At 36.5% G+C, this 16,331-nt stretch overlaps 1 protein-coding gene across 11 annotated transcripts in view; it reads right to left on the bottom strand.

Moving 5' to 3' along the window:
• Positions 1–16,331, bottom strand: part of PTPN13 (protein tyrosine phosphatase non-receptor type 13) — a 179,621-nt gene that overhangs the window by 23,913 nt on the left and 139,377 nt on the right. For 6 of the 11 annotated variants that reach the window (XM_064486104.1, XM_010983122.3, XM_010983124.3 and 3 more), the window contains 12 exons: positions 15,920–16,005; positions 15,067–15,229; positions 13,641–13,855; positions 13,429–13,527; positions 11,549–11,913; positions 10,427–10,610; positions 9,014–9,172; positions 8,344–8,515; positions 8,033–8,243; positions 5,325–5,395; positions 2,892–2,953; positions 206–350 (listed from right to left, as the gene is read on the bottom strand). In XM_064486104.1, the coding sequence (XP_064342174.1) occupies positions 206–350; positions 2,892–2,953; positions 5,325–5,395; positions 8,033–8,243; positions 8,344–8,515; positions 9,014–9,172; positions 10,427–10,610; positions 11,549–11,913; positions 13,429–13,527; positions 13,641–13,855; positions 15,067–15,229; positions 15,920–16,005 (1,932 nt within the window). The remainder of the gene's footprint in view (positions 1–205; positions 351–2,891; positions 2,954–5,324; positions 5,396–8,032; positions 8,244–8,343; positions 8,516–9,013; positions 9,173–10,426; positions 10,611–11,548; positions 11,914–13,428; positions 13,528–13,640; positions 13,856–15,066; positions 15,230–15,919; positions 16,006–16,331) is intronic. The other 5 variants (XM_064486111.1, XM_010983125.3, XM_010983126.3 and 2 more) reach the window with 1 other exon arrangement.

The raw sequence follows: 16,331 nt of genomic DNA, 5'->3' as shown, positions 1-16,331 counted from the left end.
TATCAAACGAAACAGCTATCTCTTCAATCATTTAAAAATCATTTTGCTCTTAGAGATGAGAATGAATACTGGACATCTGTACAGTAATGCAGCTAATAACATGAATTTTACATTGTTCTTTTATTACTTTGAATATTAGTCTTTCCTTTTAAAGCTATAGGAATATGTAAGGAAAATAAGAGAGGCTACCAATATTTCTTATTACCTGAATTATTAGGGCATTTAGAGAAAATGGATGACTCATTTGGAAGACTACCTTTGGACACAATTAGATTTGCTGATTCCTTCATCTGATAAGTAGCGCATTTTCCTTCAGGGTACAAAACTTCAATGATTTCCTCCCCATTAACCTAAAGTATAGAACCAAAGCAAGTCATTAGATTACTGTTTTACTAACTTCTAGGATCAGGGAGGGACCGCACATTGCCCCTCCATGCCCTTCTTCCCTTCTTTCTTAGTACAAAATCCACTTTGTATCTCCCCATCTTAGATCACTGCTTCTAGGAAATAGCAGCACAATGAAATGTGAAAAGGGGATGGGGCTTTCCATCATTGAATACTTCTGGAAACACTAGATTAAAAAATATTAAATCAACATTTTTATTCCAAGAATTCTCACAATGCTTCATGATATAAATTTTGAGTTGTCAGAAGAGAAACGTATTATGTAGTATTTCCTAAACTTATTTAACTGCAGAAATCTCTTTTTAAGGCATATCTCATGGGACTTGTCTTCCATAGGAACTTTTCAGAAAAGTTAATTAGGACTAGGAAACTTAGAAGTTGAGGGAAAGGGGAAAAAAAAACCAATCTTTTAAGAATCTGTGAAATTGCTACATGGACATAGTCTTCATTTTAGCAACCTGATGAATTGTTAGCTGTAAAGATTTTCAAATCTAGTCTAAATCTCATATCAATTCAAGAAAAATAACAATGGATTCATAGTCATAAAGTAATTATTGAATGGACTGTAACTTTAATTCAATGGTTAACTGTGAAGCACTTCACAGCACAAAGCCTATTAAAAGAAAGTGATTTGGGCAAACATGCAAAATTAAATGATTAGAATAAATTAAAATAGTTTTATACAAATAAAAGACAGTTTGCTCTAAAGATTTGGATTAAATAAAAAGATTACTCATTTTATTAAGATAAAAAGTAGACATGGTAGATGCAATAAAATTATTTCTTCATAAATAGTGGTTACATAATGTCAAAAAATTTCACTAGACTGTAAAACTTAATCCTTCGTAAGAAATTCATAGTATAGACATTAGTATTCAAGGACAGAATATTGTTTGGGAGAATTTCTGGAAGATTTTAACTCCAACAAAAAATGTTTGCAACCATGAATAACAAAAGTCCTAATTTCTAGAGTTTTATGTTAATTTAAACAGAAAGTCTACCCTTCCTCCCTTTCAACAACGTGGTGATATTTACAAAGAAAATAAACACTATACAGCATGACTAATACTTGAAATACATGAAAATTCAGCTGCTTCAGCTATGTGAAATTGGAGAGCTTCTGAATAAACAGAACAAAATAGTGAGTGCAGCTCAATCCACAGATAACAAGAAATTTTTATTTTTGTGTCCAAATAATTTCTGCCTTATAATTCTTCTGATGCAGTATCTTTTCAAGACCTGTTAAACTTGTCAAGAGTTTGAGATAACATAGTGAGATGAAAGGCATAGACTTTGGGGCGTCTGGTCACTATGTTCATTTTCATCCTCCTACACTAAACCCAGCTCACATCCAGAAATCTTGTTGAGCTGATAAGATTTTCAGATTACTAGGAAGGAAATGCCTCAGCCCTGGATTTTATATGGAAAGACATTCAAATAGTAAGGTTCAGAACAGACTACATGGAATGTGTGTGATAGAAAAAAATTCCACAAAATGAAGATTCAGCTATGAGCTGTGTACATTACACGCCAGAAAGTAAAAAGAAACGTTAGCCACACAAATGGGCATTATATGTAGCCTTAAATTAACAGCTTGAAGTGGAATTTAGTTATGTATTAAAATAGTTTCGTTAAATCACCTCCAGATTTCTCTGTGCTAATCTTAAGTGATTTACGTTCTTTCATTTTATTTTGCAGTGAAGTATTTTCTATGTCTTTCAAAAAGCAAGTAAGCCAATTTCTTTTGCCATTACTCTTTTGCCTCACTAGTAGCAGAGATTTTTCATTTGAGAGTCACTGCTAGTCAACATTAAACCCACTTTTTTTTTTTACAGCAACTTTTTTTTTTATTACCATTGACAAAATTATTCACTAACACATACCCTAAAGCAGTCGGAATTGGTCAAGGTTAAGGAGATACTCTATGATATTCAGCACTAAAAACTGATGCTGTTTTAGAGACGTTTGGCCACATTGGACAAGCTGGCTAAACAGGTGAAAGGGAAAATGACACACATCTCTCACGACTTCTCTCCTTTTTATGCCTCTTTTACTGATTTCGGTGGGAGCTCTGCAGGTGGAGAGGAAGCCAGAACTCTGTGTTGGGGGCTCATCCGAGCCTGGCTATAGACACTAAATCCACTCTTAATGACATTCTTCTCTTCTGGCTATCTAAGAGACAACCAAAGGAGTTGTGCACATTAATAAAAAATTCCAGCACTAAAGGTATCTGTGTAAGCAATTAGCTTATTTAAGAGCTGAACGTGTGCCTGATGATGTAAGGTTACCCGTGCGGGGGCTTTTTGTTGTGCGTTTTACTTAGCAAGTTCTATTGGTTTGCTAAGTGCATGTATCTAAAACTGATACATGTATCTAAAAAAGGCAGATACTTAAATGTGAAGTCAGTTTGGCTCAAAATACAAATAAGCTGGTTATTAATAGCAAAGGAATAAGGACCTGAAGAAGGTGGCCCTTCACTTACTTACCTTGGAGAATGAATTATTTGGTGTGAGTGCAGGTTTGATACAAGGCTCCACAGTGTGATGACCTGAAGGAAGAACACAGAAGGAAAAGGATGAGCCACTCAGAACCACAACAGGGACAACTAAATAATGAAAGAAGACCCACATTTCTGTGCATGCTCTTATTTTTATTAGTACACTAAGAGAGGTCATATCACAAAGTAATTTAAAACCAACTAGATGTAATCAAGTATCAGAGAAGGGTTTATTTCAAGGACAAAGCCAATTCCTTAAAAGTAAATAGTCTGCATAAAAGCTCAGTTCAGGATGAATGTTTCCAGTGTGAGATTACTGAATATAGATTTTCCCAACTAACTGTGAGAGATATCACAAGTGCTGAACTATAATCACTGGACTTTTTAAGGAAAGATAGCAAGCCCTTCATCTCATTTCACAAAGACTAGCAATTTAACACAGGAAGATAAGTTGGATACAACTGGAGAGGACTTTTAGTAGATTTCTAAACCAAAGGCTGATTTTTAACTCAATCATTAGCATAACATGAGATTGTGTTTCCCCTACAGTTGAAAAATTTACATATTTAAAAAAAATTAGATTCATTACTTCCAGGAGATACAATACCTTATTAAACTGCTAGGAAAATTAATTAAAAAGTATAACAAAAATCAACCACTGGTTCAAAAAAATCATATTGGAATAGTATAAAACACAACAGTTTATTATTTGTAATCTCTCCCTCCTGTTCCCTGGCAACCACTGATCTGCTTTATCACTACAGATTAATTTGGATTTTTGTACAATCTTGTATAAATTGAATAATAATGAATTCTTTTTTTGGTCTAGCTTCTTTCATTCAGCATATCTATTTTGAGTTTTTTTAAATTATGCTGTTGCATGTGTCAACAGTCATTCACCTTTCTCTCTAAGCAGTATTCTGTTATGGGGATATACGACAAACGGCTATTCATTCAACAGTTTTTGGAAATTTGAGTGGTTTCTGATTTGGGTTATTACAAAGGAAGCTGCTAAAAACATTCCTGTACAAGTTTTTGTGTATGGATACATGCTTTCTTTTCTCTTGACTATACAGACAGGAGTGGAAAGGCTGGATTACATGGTGGGCACACGTTTAAATTTTTAAGAAACTGTCAAACTGTTTTCCAAAATGGTTGTAGTAGTTTACATTTTCATCACTATAAGAGAGTTCCTATTATTGACACTATATGATTTTCAGAATTCATAAAGAAATTAGATCAGAGAATCCCATAAACAGACGACTAGGCAGTTACTACAAGGGGGGCCGGGCCCAGCTACTCTCTGTGGCCTTGAAAGTTACAAACAGGAGTTTTCTCCGCGGTCACTGGGAAAGTGCTCTCCTGATTGCTCTGTGAGATAGTCTGCTCTAATGTGCACCAGAACTCTTAGAGAGCAGCAGGAAGGAAGGACCTCTGAGGCATTCAAGATAACAACAGAGGAGAGAAACAGATGTGCTTTTGCTTTTGCTTAGAGGATAATCAAACTCCTGCAAGTGACAGATTTCTCCTAGCTATCTGGTATTTAGGTTCTACTGCCGGTCCCTAAAAGTTTAGTTATATATGAAATACTAGATTTACATTCCAAATACTCTAACCACATTCCCCTGTGCCTCACATTCTTATATGAATACCATCAATAAAAGCTACATTTACTGAGCCTGATTAGGTAAATGAGAGCACAGAGTCAGACATCCTAGGTTTAAATTCTCGCTGGACCATTTATGAACCCTGTGAGCTTGGGCAAGTTATCACACTTTTCTGTACCTCAGTTTCCCTTTCTATAAAGGGGGATAATAGTAACACTAGTCTCATAGGGTTGTTGTGAGGATTTAAGCACCTAGAAGAATGCTTAGTCCAGAAAAAGCATTAAATTTATGTAAACGGCTGCCACCGCTGTTAACACTACAGTTTCTATTACTATGCTGGAATATAAGACACACACTTTGTTTACTCATTGCTATATTCACAATGCCCAGAACACTGCCCGGCACAGAGAAGAAATTTAGTTAACTGTCTGAATAAATTATTATGTGACAATCACCGTGATAAATGTTTGACATATATTATTGTATTTATGCCTCATTACAACCTTGCAAATTAGATACTGTTAATATTCTTACTTTACTGGTAGAAAATAGAGGCTTAGATATGGATCAAGTCACTTGCTACGGTTACACAGGACTTGTAAACAAATCCCAGGGTCCATGCTGCTCTATTTCCTATTATGCACTCAGTTTTAGAGATGCTCTTATTTAAATGTAATTTTTTTTTTTCACTTAAACCCTGCAAAACAGTCTGGAGGGGCATTAAAAACATTTTAATGATAGTATCGCAACTTGCTTTGGGGGAAAAAAGTTTCCTCTCCAGAGCTACTTGTGTTATAAAATGAATGTATCCTTACCATTGGCTTTGGTTGACTTTGGGGCTGAAACAGCTGACCTCTTGGAACTGGGAACCACTGGGTGACCGTCTCTGTGTTGTAAAGAATAAGAAAATGCAATTGCAAATTATTTAAGACATTTGTTTAAATATCTTTCAAGCCATCTGTTAACTATTTAACCTCAGGAGTTTTATTTTGGCTGGGCTTCAGGGGGCCTATGCATTTCCTGAAGCTATAGACAAATTTTATCAGCCTTTATCTATGTATGTGCTGGAGGGAGATATTCTTGACTGAAAAAAAGATTAAGAATCATTTCTGTACATAAGGTTTCTTTGTGTTTCAGTTCAACATACTGCCATACCTACCCTCTCATTTAAAACACTGGTAATATCCAGGATCTAATGACTTGCTTACTGACACTCAGGCGATAGATCAAAGATAACTTCACTCAGAAGTCACAGATCACTAAGTTTTATGTATCTAAAGCCCTTGATATGTGTGTTTCTTTTAAATTACTTAAAGGGAACATCTAGACAAAATATACATATTCAGAGAATTATAAGAAGAATAGTACCACCCAATATGTCAAATAGTCAAAAGACAGCACCTTGCAAGAGGATTGGTATGCAATTTTATTGTTGCTTTTACTTGAAAGGGAAAGGAGGGGGCCTCAGGTGTACAGTATGGGGAGAGGCAATCAGCCACAGGTCCTAAGCATTCCTGTATGTTCTTGCCAAGTACCCCAGAAATGCGAGACCCTGACCACTTTTTATCTAGGCCAATTCTCAAGGCCACGTTTACAGTGAGCAAGCTTGAAGACTTACGTAACCTCTCTCCCCAGACAAAAAGCAAGCCTTCTTACCGGCTGCCATAAAGTGGTGGGTTCCCTGGCTCTTCTCACAGTCCTCTTCTCCTGTACTACAGCCCACCGCAGACATAGAGAGCCACTAGGCCCACATGTGTCATCTCTATGGGGCTGAGAGGACATGTGGAGCCGACAGTAATACCACGCTCATGCTGCTTGCTGCGCCTTTAGTGAGAAAGTCTCTGGTCTCTGATCCGGGAGTTTCATATCTTCTACCAGCACCCATGGAACAATGACTGGCTAGTTTATTAGCTTGTAAGCAGGGTAAAATTATAGACACTCTACAGTTCTTGACAGACAATGATCACAAATATACACCCTTCCATTACAGTTACCCTGTGGACTTTAAAGAGGGCAGAAATAAATAACAGTGGAGAGGGAGTTGGAAGATTAAGGAAGGGGAAAGTAACTGTGAATATTACTACTGCATCTCCAGTGACTTCAGCAAAGATAAAAGCAGAAAGACAACAGAAAGTGATTTTAGGCCTGAGGTGAAGGGGTGCTCCAGAGATTCAGAGGCAAAAAATTCAACTAGATCTATGGTTAGCAGAGATGTTAATTTTCACAAAGACATTTTCCAGGTTGTTTGAACACTTTCCTCCTCCACTAATTAACATTCAGCTACACCTGTGAAAATAACCCTATGCCCATCTAATTTTTAGAAATATTGAGGGAAATAGGCGAGGGATTATATTCAAGGGAAAAAGTATACAATCCAACTTAAAGGTTCAGAAGGAAAAATAGATTTATGATCAAGTGATTTAATGAACAGTTTCTGTATTTTGGAAAACATACTATATAAAACTTACCATGTATCACAGATACCAATGTGATGCTTTCTGTTATGTAACTATAAAACCATAATTCAGAAAGCCCGGGTTCATGTACCTGTGGTAGGCGTAGTAATGTCCCCACTCCCACCAAAAATGTCTACATGGGAAACCTCAGAACCTCCGAATGTTACCTTGCATGGCAAAAGGGATTTTGCAGAGGTGAGTAAATTAAGGATCTAGAGATGAGATTATTCTGGGTTATCCAGCTGGGCCCAGTGTAATCACAGGGGTCCTTATAAGTGAAAAAAGTGAGGTAGGAATGTCAGAGAAAGATGTGAGGACAAAAGCAAAGAGTGCTGTGAATGCTGGCTTTACAGATGGAAGAGGGCTATGAGGCAAGGAATACGGGCAATCTCTCGAAGGTGGAAATGGCAAGGAGCCTACAGGAGGAATGCAGCTCTGTCAACATCTTGATTTTAGCCCAATGAGACCATTTCATTTTTCTGACTTCCAGGACTGTTAAGATAATAAACTTGAGTTGTTTTAAGCCACTAAATTTGTAGTAATTTGATAGTGGTAGGAAACTAATAGAAACATTTTTTTTCAATTTATTTCCATTATTAAGTGAAAGAAAAGTTGCCATTAGCATTTCTTATAATGTGAAACTATCTTGACATATAGTGAATATGATCACCTATGCCTCGTTGGTTGCAGACATGAGTTCAGGTAGGACTGATCTTGTCCCAGCTCTGGGAATGGGTCAGGACTGGCTTAGACCAACTGATATATTCTTACCCCTTTGCCTCATCAGGACTGGCCCTCATCTGGGTCTAAGGCAATCAGCACACAGTCTTTGCTTTACCAGGGTGATCAGTGAGACTTGTTTGAAGATTGCTCTGGATGGTATGTTATACAGATGTGAGGCATGAAACTGACATGGCCACTTGACTATCATGAAGGAAACACACAAACTTTACAAACCCCTGCCCATTTAGTCTGAATTACTAATTCAGAATTTTTTGGGGAGAACCTAATATCTTTTAACAGCCTGAAATGCATGTGCGCACACAAACAAAATAATTGCAGAGTACCTTGTTGCTTTCAGCACCACCGAAGGGAGTGACATGTCTAATGCTCTCTTAGCTTCTTCTAAAGTCATTCCTTGTGTGCTGACTCCATTCACATAGTGAATGATGTCCAAGAGCTGGAGATTACCCTCAGTGGCTGCGGCTGACCTTGGATTGATATCACTAACGTATACCACTTGATGAAGGCTGTCATGACCTCCAGATAAGGAAAAACCTTCAGGGAACAGAAAATATTTGTTTCCTTAGTCTTAGCAGTACTTACTTTTAATCTAGCCAAGAAAAACCACACTGCACAAAGCATGAGTCTGCATTACCCAGCTCCTCTTTGTTGCATGTAAATGCAATGTCAGGTAGCAAATGAGGCAGCACTGGCATCCTCGGTAGTTCTAAGACTCGGCCAAGAACCAATTGGACTGTCTTGGGTGCAGCTCGGAGTAAATTCACTGCATCTGTGTGAGTCATGTTTGTGACATCTGTATCATTAACCTACAAAAATGAGAAAGGGGCAAAGTAGGATTATAATTTTTGGAACACAGAAGTTGCCAAGAAAATACAGTCATCTCTCTCACTTTTTATATAATTTATATTAGCCAGTAGGAGATTCACCATAAAGGATGGTTTCTAGTTTATGGGTTTATCCTAGTTTATTCCCTTTACTGTGGAAATCATAAACACAATGACCAAGTAATCATAAATGAAATAATAATGTAAAATACCTAATAAATGTGTCATTATTTTGCTAATACAGAAAATTTATTCTTACAGCAATTTAAGAAACTTTCTGTCCCTGAGACTCAAGATGGCTTATTTAATGCCTTAACTGAAATTAAGCATTTTCCAAACTATTAACTATATAAAGGCCTGTACTTTTTACAAGGTGGAAACAGAGTCTTTTACTAACTCATCCTTCTTGCTTTTCATTCTTTAGCCCGGGCTTGATCTTTGGCCACATTTGCCCTAATCAAGTCTGCTTAAATGTCTCACCTTTATGAGCCGGTCCCCGGGTTTTAGCCTTCCATCACTTTTGGCTGGATCCTGAATGACATCATGAACGTAACAACCAATACTCTGATTGCCTTTGGTCACTGTAAAACCCAGGCTTCCTTTTTCTGACTTAATCAGGGTAATGAGGAGTTCTACCTCCTAAGGGAAGAAAACAGTGATTCTTTTAGGTTGTCTATTTTGCTGTATAGGCAAAGAGAAAGATAACTATAATTTCCATTGATTAACAGAGGACACTAAACCTTAGAAGGTTACTTAACCCAACGAAGTGAAGGAGCTAGGTATATCCAAGCTCTAGACAGACACCCACCCCCACCCCCTGCCCATGTTAAAGCTGGGTTTAAATTCAACATGTGTTTGTCTAGAGATGGCTGAGACAGAACTTACTCATGCTTCAGTTCAGAATAATGAGATATAAACATCCATGCCAAGAGCAACAAAAGATTTTTTTGGGGTAAAAACATGAAGTCTGGGTGATTAAGTATCACAACTTGATATATTTAGTTGTGTAAAAAAATATTTTTTAAGATTTCAACTGAGACATAAAGGTTGCTTACAGCTTACAGGAGAGATGACAGGTTTCTAAGAAAATTACTCAAAGATTATTTTCACTCTGTTGCTAAGAGTGAAATTGAAGAGGTAGATGCTACACACATTCACACACACACACACACACACACAATTATAGGGAAACAAAGTATCTGGAAAGATTAACTCCAAAATGCTTATGGTTTTTACGTGATGAGATTGTAAATGGTTTTAAATTTTTTCTTTGTTTTCTAATTTTCCTCCAATAAATATTTATTATTTAGATAGTAAAAAGCAGTATTGAAAAAGCATGACTTTGAACCAGTGTTAAGGATATTATTCTTGGAAATTTGGCTTTCAAACTGAATTTGTAGGTTTTGAAGTTTTAAGATTATTAGTACAATGAAAAGCATTCCATTTAGACATCCACAAAAAAAGTGTGGAGGAGGACAAAATTACATTCAAACTTGATTAAAAATTAAACAGGTAATCATCAGAATTTGGGAAACAGCAGGTACTATATTATGTGCTCCACACATGTAATTTCATTTAATCCTCACCACAATCCTATGAGGTTATCAGTCCCACTTTATAGCTAAAACTGCTAAGACTCAGAAGAATTAAGTAATTTGCCCACGGGCACCTGCCAAACTGCAGCATGTCAGTGGTAGAGTCAGAATTTATACCCGGGTTTTTTTGCCTTTTCCCCTAATTCTCAGCAGAGACATACCAGATATATTATCTACTTACTGGACACAGACATGAGGCTGATCTGAAAGATACCCTTTTCCCTGAAGGGAAATTGTGTGTGACTACATTTGACTTGAGAAAATATAGAATTTGCTTCATACAAAGGAAACAACTCACGAGCTCAAAGTCTTCAAGGTGGTTTTCCAAGTCATTTTTCAAAGATGTCAAGCTTTCTTGCCTAGCTGGCTCAGAAGTGTGACGTATCTGGTATCTATCCCCTGCATTAGTGGAAGCAGATCCCAACTGGGGTTGACAACCCTGCGCAGGAGCTCCCCCTGGGGGCCGAGGGGAAGGAGGAGCACTATGGAGACAAAGCAAGATTACTTTGAAATACACGGCAGTGTCAATATAGTAAGTTTGTGGCACAAACAGAAAAGGCTTAACAGATATCTATATCTGCTTTTGACTGAGATCCTAGCTACTTTCTGTCTGATTCTGGACTATGAATTTATCTCACATCTGTTATGTGCTAACATTACTGGTTTTTATTTTCTGTCCAGCTCTTTAAGCTGCATAAATTGGTAAGAAAAGTTAAATAAATATACTTCTGACTCTTAGTTGTTAATTCAAGGCTGAAGCTAATGTTATCAGAAGCCTAATGTGTGTTTCAGCATAGTAAGAAAAAGAAAAATTAAGAAAAGAATGAAAGTCTGACTCCTGTAGTTATTTTGGATGACACAATAGGGGGAAGAAACCCTCCCCAAACTGAACAAATACAGATGGACCTCAATATATACAAAGTTGTAATCAAACGATAAAATGTATGAATAAGCATCACAGGTATAGATGTAGTCTTTCCTTTTGTATTCATCTATGCTTTCAATCATTTCTTCTGTGCTCTTTTACGTCCTACCTTTTGCAAACTCTCTACCTCTTCCCTCCCTCCCGCTTCCTTTGTATTTCTACTCCCTAATCTCCCATCCCACCACTATCTAAACAGGTCTCTTCTCTTTCTGCTAAGAAATATGAATCATGGTGAAATACAAAAAACTTCCCTAATTACTAGTAAATATGCTCAAGAGAGCAGCACGGTTCAGGTCAAATGGCTGAAGAGTTTACCAGGGTTTGCTGACTAAAACTATCAGACCCAATGGCTAGATATCCAATAGAATCATCTTCTGCCTAACACTTGTGAAGTTCACATACAGACACATTTCATTCTTAGTGAAATGTAGGTTGTTGCTCATGTTACTAACAACAACTAGCTGCTTTGAGTGCTACACATAAGATTGACAATACCTGTCCTCAGGTTCTGGTTTATTAGGTATTTTCTGAGGATAGTAAAACATGGTGCAAATGGTGTCTTCTCGACTCCTGAGTGCTTCATGTTGACTGTGTGCCTGTGACACCATGTTGTTTAGAGTCTGATGCAAAGCTGAACTCCAGCTCAGGTTTGGTATCTTTGCTGGAGCTTTCAAAAGGTCGTCTTCTCCACTCCCACTGCTGTCGCTGTAGCTGTCTCTCCTGGATGGGGATGCGCACGGTTTCTTGCTTTTGTCAGACATTTCATTTTCATCTGAGCTGGTGCCTTGCTCCACACAGGCTGGGTGAGGAGGGTCTTTGGTGTTGTTTGGAGGTCCTTGTGCTGGAGAGTGCAGTGGGGTCTGGAACGGACACATTTAAAGAGATCAGGGTGTGACAACTTATATTAACTTTGGAACACTTAATTGAAAATGCACATGTTAAACAACAGCACTTCCTACTAAAATATTCAATTAATTTTTTGATAATAAAAATAAGTTATGCTCATTAGAGGAAATAATAATCTATAAAAGCAGTAACTGTTAATATTGTACAACTTGTACTTTCATTCAGAGTTACAGTATATATTGCACTTTGTATCCTGCTTGCAAAATTTAGATTTCTACCATGAGTAATTTCTGAGATCCTTAAATATACTTTGAAAACAACTGCATAAAACTGTATAATAATCTTACAGACGGCTATACCTTTAATTTATTTCAGAATTTTCCTTTTATTTGATACAGAGTTGTTTCTAGTTTTTCACTATTAATAGAAATCTAGGAGAACTTCTTTATATGTAGATTTTCACCTGAGTTTCTCATTGTTTCCTTGTAATTTTCTATAATAGAAATAGAATTTTCTATAATCAGCACATAGGATGTTTTTAAAGGCCTTGTTAAATATATCCAGATTGCTTTCCAGGAAGATTATATCAATTTATACACTCATCAAGAAAGTTCTTCCTATCTGGTGCCCAAAATCAATGTAGTCTCTTAAAATGCTATTTATAATGCACCTGACAGAAATGTTACTTTCCTATTAATGTCCTTATAGTACTACCTGCCTCTCCCTGACAGTGAGGTTAAAGTTTCCGGGGACAGACACTCCTGCATTTCACACCCAGGGATCATGTTCATTGGTAACAGAACACTATTTTAAGTAGATGGGCCAAAGGCTCTTTCAATTAGATGATTATTCATCTATGTATGGATTCTTACCTATTAGTATGCAATTTATAATTAACTACCAAAATAGATGTTGGATCCTTTTAGCTATTCCTTAACATAAGAAAGGGAAATGGACAGATTGTTTATTATGTGATTTCCAGTATTAAAAATGAAGGCAAAAAATCTTTTTCTTTTTTTTCAGGGGGAAGGTAATTATGTTTATTTATTTGGTTTTTCAATGGAGGTACTGGGGATTGAACCCAGGACCTCATGCATGCTAAGCATGCACTCTACCACTTGAGCTATACCCCGCCCCCCCCAATCTTAAATAATTCTTATTTTCATCTAAACTAGCTCAGAATGAGAATTACATTTCTGAGTCTGGCTCAATGAAGAAATGGACAAAAGATTTTTGTAACCATTGTTTTATGTCTTTTTCTATTTACATTTGGAATATAAATTCCTAAAATCCTAGAATCCTAGAATTCTAAAGTTGGAAGGGAGAGAAGAGAAAGTGAATTGAATTACCTTATATTACAAACACAGAATGTACTAAGAGGTTATGTGACCCACTCAAGATAATACCCCTAGCTAAACAAGCAACTGGGGTGAAACCCAGGAAATCAATCAATGATGAAACCACTATAGCTGAAGTAATCACTCAAATGACACTCTACACAAATGTAAGTTACGTCTCATAAGTCTCACCAGAAGAGCAGGATCGATTTCCGGTAGCACACCAGGTGGAGGTCTGCAGAGAAGTAAGGATACTTCTGGAGATGTTCCCCTGAGAGCGGATATGACTTCCTGGGGGTACCATGAATGACAAATGAAGATACAGTTAAACAGCATTATGAAATCATTCTCAAAGGCCAATCCATCCCATTAAAAATGCTACATTCCATATGCTGGGGGCTCACCTGCTGAGACAGTCCTTTCAAAGAGGCTCCGTTCACTTTCAAGATAACATCTCCCACATCTATTTTTCCACTTTCTGCTGCTGGCTGTCCAGGAAAGAGTTTTTTAACCCTTACTATGCTGGTATTCATTTGTTCAGGTATAAGGTTATCTTCTCGAGAAAAACTGAATCCGAGCCCTGAGCTGTTTTTAAACAATTTCACCTCAAATGTGTTCTCTGGAGAAAAAAAGATATCCAAAAAATTTAAATATTTTTAATGTGTTGTGTATACATATGAACATATACACATATATACTCAGATACATTTTAAAAAGCCCATTTCCACTCTATTTACAACTTTATATGTACTTGCTGTACCCTTATTCTACATTCAAATCCTACTTCATACTCTTTATCATTAAGAAAATTTAGTTTCAAAAGAAACTAAAAGAATAACCAAGAAAGGATGAAAAACACATATTTAAAGAAAGAGCAATAGAAGAAATAAAGGACATGGGGCAGTAGGACAGAGTGGATAAGCAGATTTTATTTTCATAATCAGCAAAGATAACATAGGTTGGGTTGTATTTTCTCCTTATTTGAGGGACTAATTCAGCACTATTAACATTTGTATAATGATATAAACATTTGAAATAAAAGCAAAACAATGACTATATACCACCACCAAGGACATTAATGCTCCTCAAAAGGAAGACAGATGGACTCTTAAAGTAAAAGGCACTTCTGTATTATCAACAAATTTAGCCTTATGAAAAACTCACTTCTACATCAGTCTTAATTTTCTGATTTGACTACCAGTTAGTGGTAGGTATATCCAAAGGCTGGCAAAGTTTGCAAGAAAGATCAGTATCTGTGAACTATTGGGTGAATTTCTACCCCGGGTTAGCTTCACAAGTCCATGAAATTTAACAGACAAATAGAAAATGTAAAAGCCAAGGTTTCATGTGGGTTTGAACCCATTCTAGGCAATTATTTGTATTTATTTTTTTCCCTTACAAATTTTATTTTGAATTTTACAACTATTTAAGGCACTATTAAATGTCTATAATTTGATTCATATATGATTTCATTATCCAAAGCCTTTCAGACTTTAAGAACTTAAAATGTGTCTGTTTCTTAAAACAAAAAAAAGGGAGGGGAGAAGATATAGGTCAGTGGTTCAGTGCCTGCCTAGCATGCACGAAGTCCTAGGTTCAATCTCAAGTACCTCTATTAACAATAAATAAATGAATAAACCCAGTTACCCCCCACCAAAGAAAACAAATTAAAAATAATTCAGTATAGTGCTGCATCAGATTATTATTTACACTTGACAAGAATAATTAAAGACACCCAGCCAGGCATGAATTGTGATCCAACATGTAAAACTCGTTTTGAATAATCCAGGAATAAGTTTAGGGTAAGATGACAGGCTCCCACGGTCTGACCTTCAGTAACAAAGCTGTAATCTTTGACAAGCGTTATTTTCTTCGTCATGTTTTCTAGGGCTGGGCCTTGGGCATCTGGATCTGAAAGGGTGCACTGTGGGGTTACGGGGACATGTTCTTTGGATGCTGGAGATTGTCCCTTTTCTAACAACAGATGAACCACCTGGACAAATAGAAGAGCACTTCATTAGCTATGAAGAATCATAAGAAAGTAGGTAAGTTTTCAGGACTTTGTACAGTTGAGGGTACAAAATCATTTAAGGTAACTACCTGGTCCACCAAAACACAGATGGAGAAAAAAACAGAGCAACAAAAGCAAGGGATTGAGAATTTCAAAATTAAGTTTTTATTATTTTCTGTATGAAAAGATAAATGGTTAGAAAGAAAAAATTCTATTATAAAAATAATATAACCATGTTAGAGAAAATTAGGGTATTAGGATAAAATCAGCACTACCCTTATAAAGACCATTATAAATAATTTGGTAAACATCTTAAATCAAAATGTATTAGAGCAATGTGAATTTAGACTTTGGGCTGAAGGATAACTAGAAATGAAAACCACTAGATGTCTGTAAATGTTTAAGAGAAGAATTATAAATGCAATCCATCCCCCTCCTCCTGTCAGATCTCTGGATATTAAAGGCTAATGTGAAATAGAAAGTCAGCTTCCTCAATGAAAATCCCTGTCATAATACTCACTTCCAAATTGTAAGAAAAACAATACGAGAATGTTTCCATGAGTCAGGCTTTGTTTCTTGATTAACAAATCTGGAGATAGTGAAACTGGTATTATTCGCACATTATTACATTCTGCTAAGGGATCTTAAAAGGGTGGTATAAGGATCTATTACCTGTCCTGTGTTTCTCAGGGTTTCCACAGCTTGCTTGTGAGTAGCTCCTTCCAGACTAACTCCATTGACAGCGAGGACACGATCACCTATAAATTAGGCAGTAATGTTGAAAGAAGCAAATCATAAAATGAAGATTTTACATGCTCTTTAATATCTTGTGGTCTTGTTTTGTACTCATTTGCTCGAGGAAAGACAAATTCTTGACAAAACCGTGTCACAGAGTTTCTTTAATACATATTTAATTTCTTTCCCAATTCTATGGCTCATCCTAGGTACCTTTTAGAAGAAGGTATTGTAAATAGTATAAAACCAATTTAAATCATGGAAAAAAGATAAGCTGTACTACAAATGCAGAGAGACTGGAGGGAACTAACCTAGTTAGTTCTTACTGGGCTGCAGATGTCAGTGCTTT

Source organism: Camelus dromedarius, chromosome 1 (assembly GCF_036321535.1).
Source record: "Camelus dromedarius isolate mCamDro1 chromosome 1, mCamDro1.pat, whole genome shotgun sequence".
Taxonomy (NCBI): Eukaryota; Metazoa; Chordata; class Mammalia; order Artiodactyla; family Camelidae; genus Camelus; species Camelus dromedarius.
Note: the sequence above shows the minus strand (reverse complement) of the source record. Positions and strands in the feature narration are given on the sequence as shown.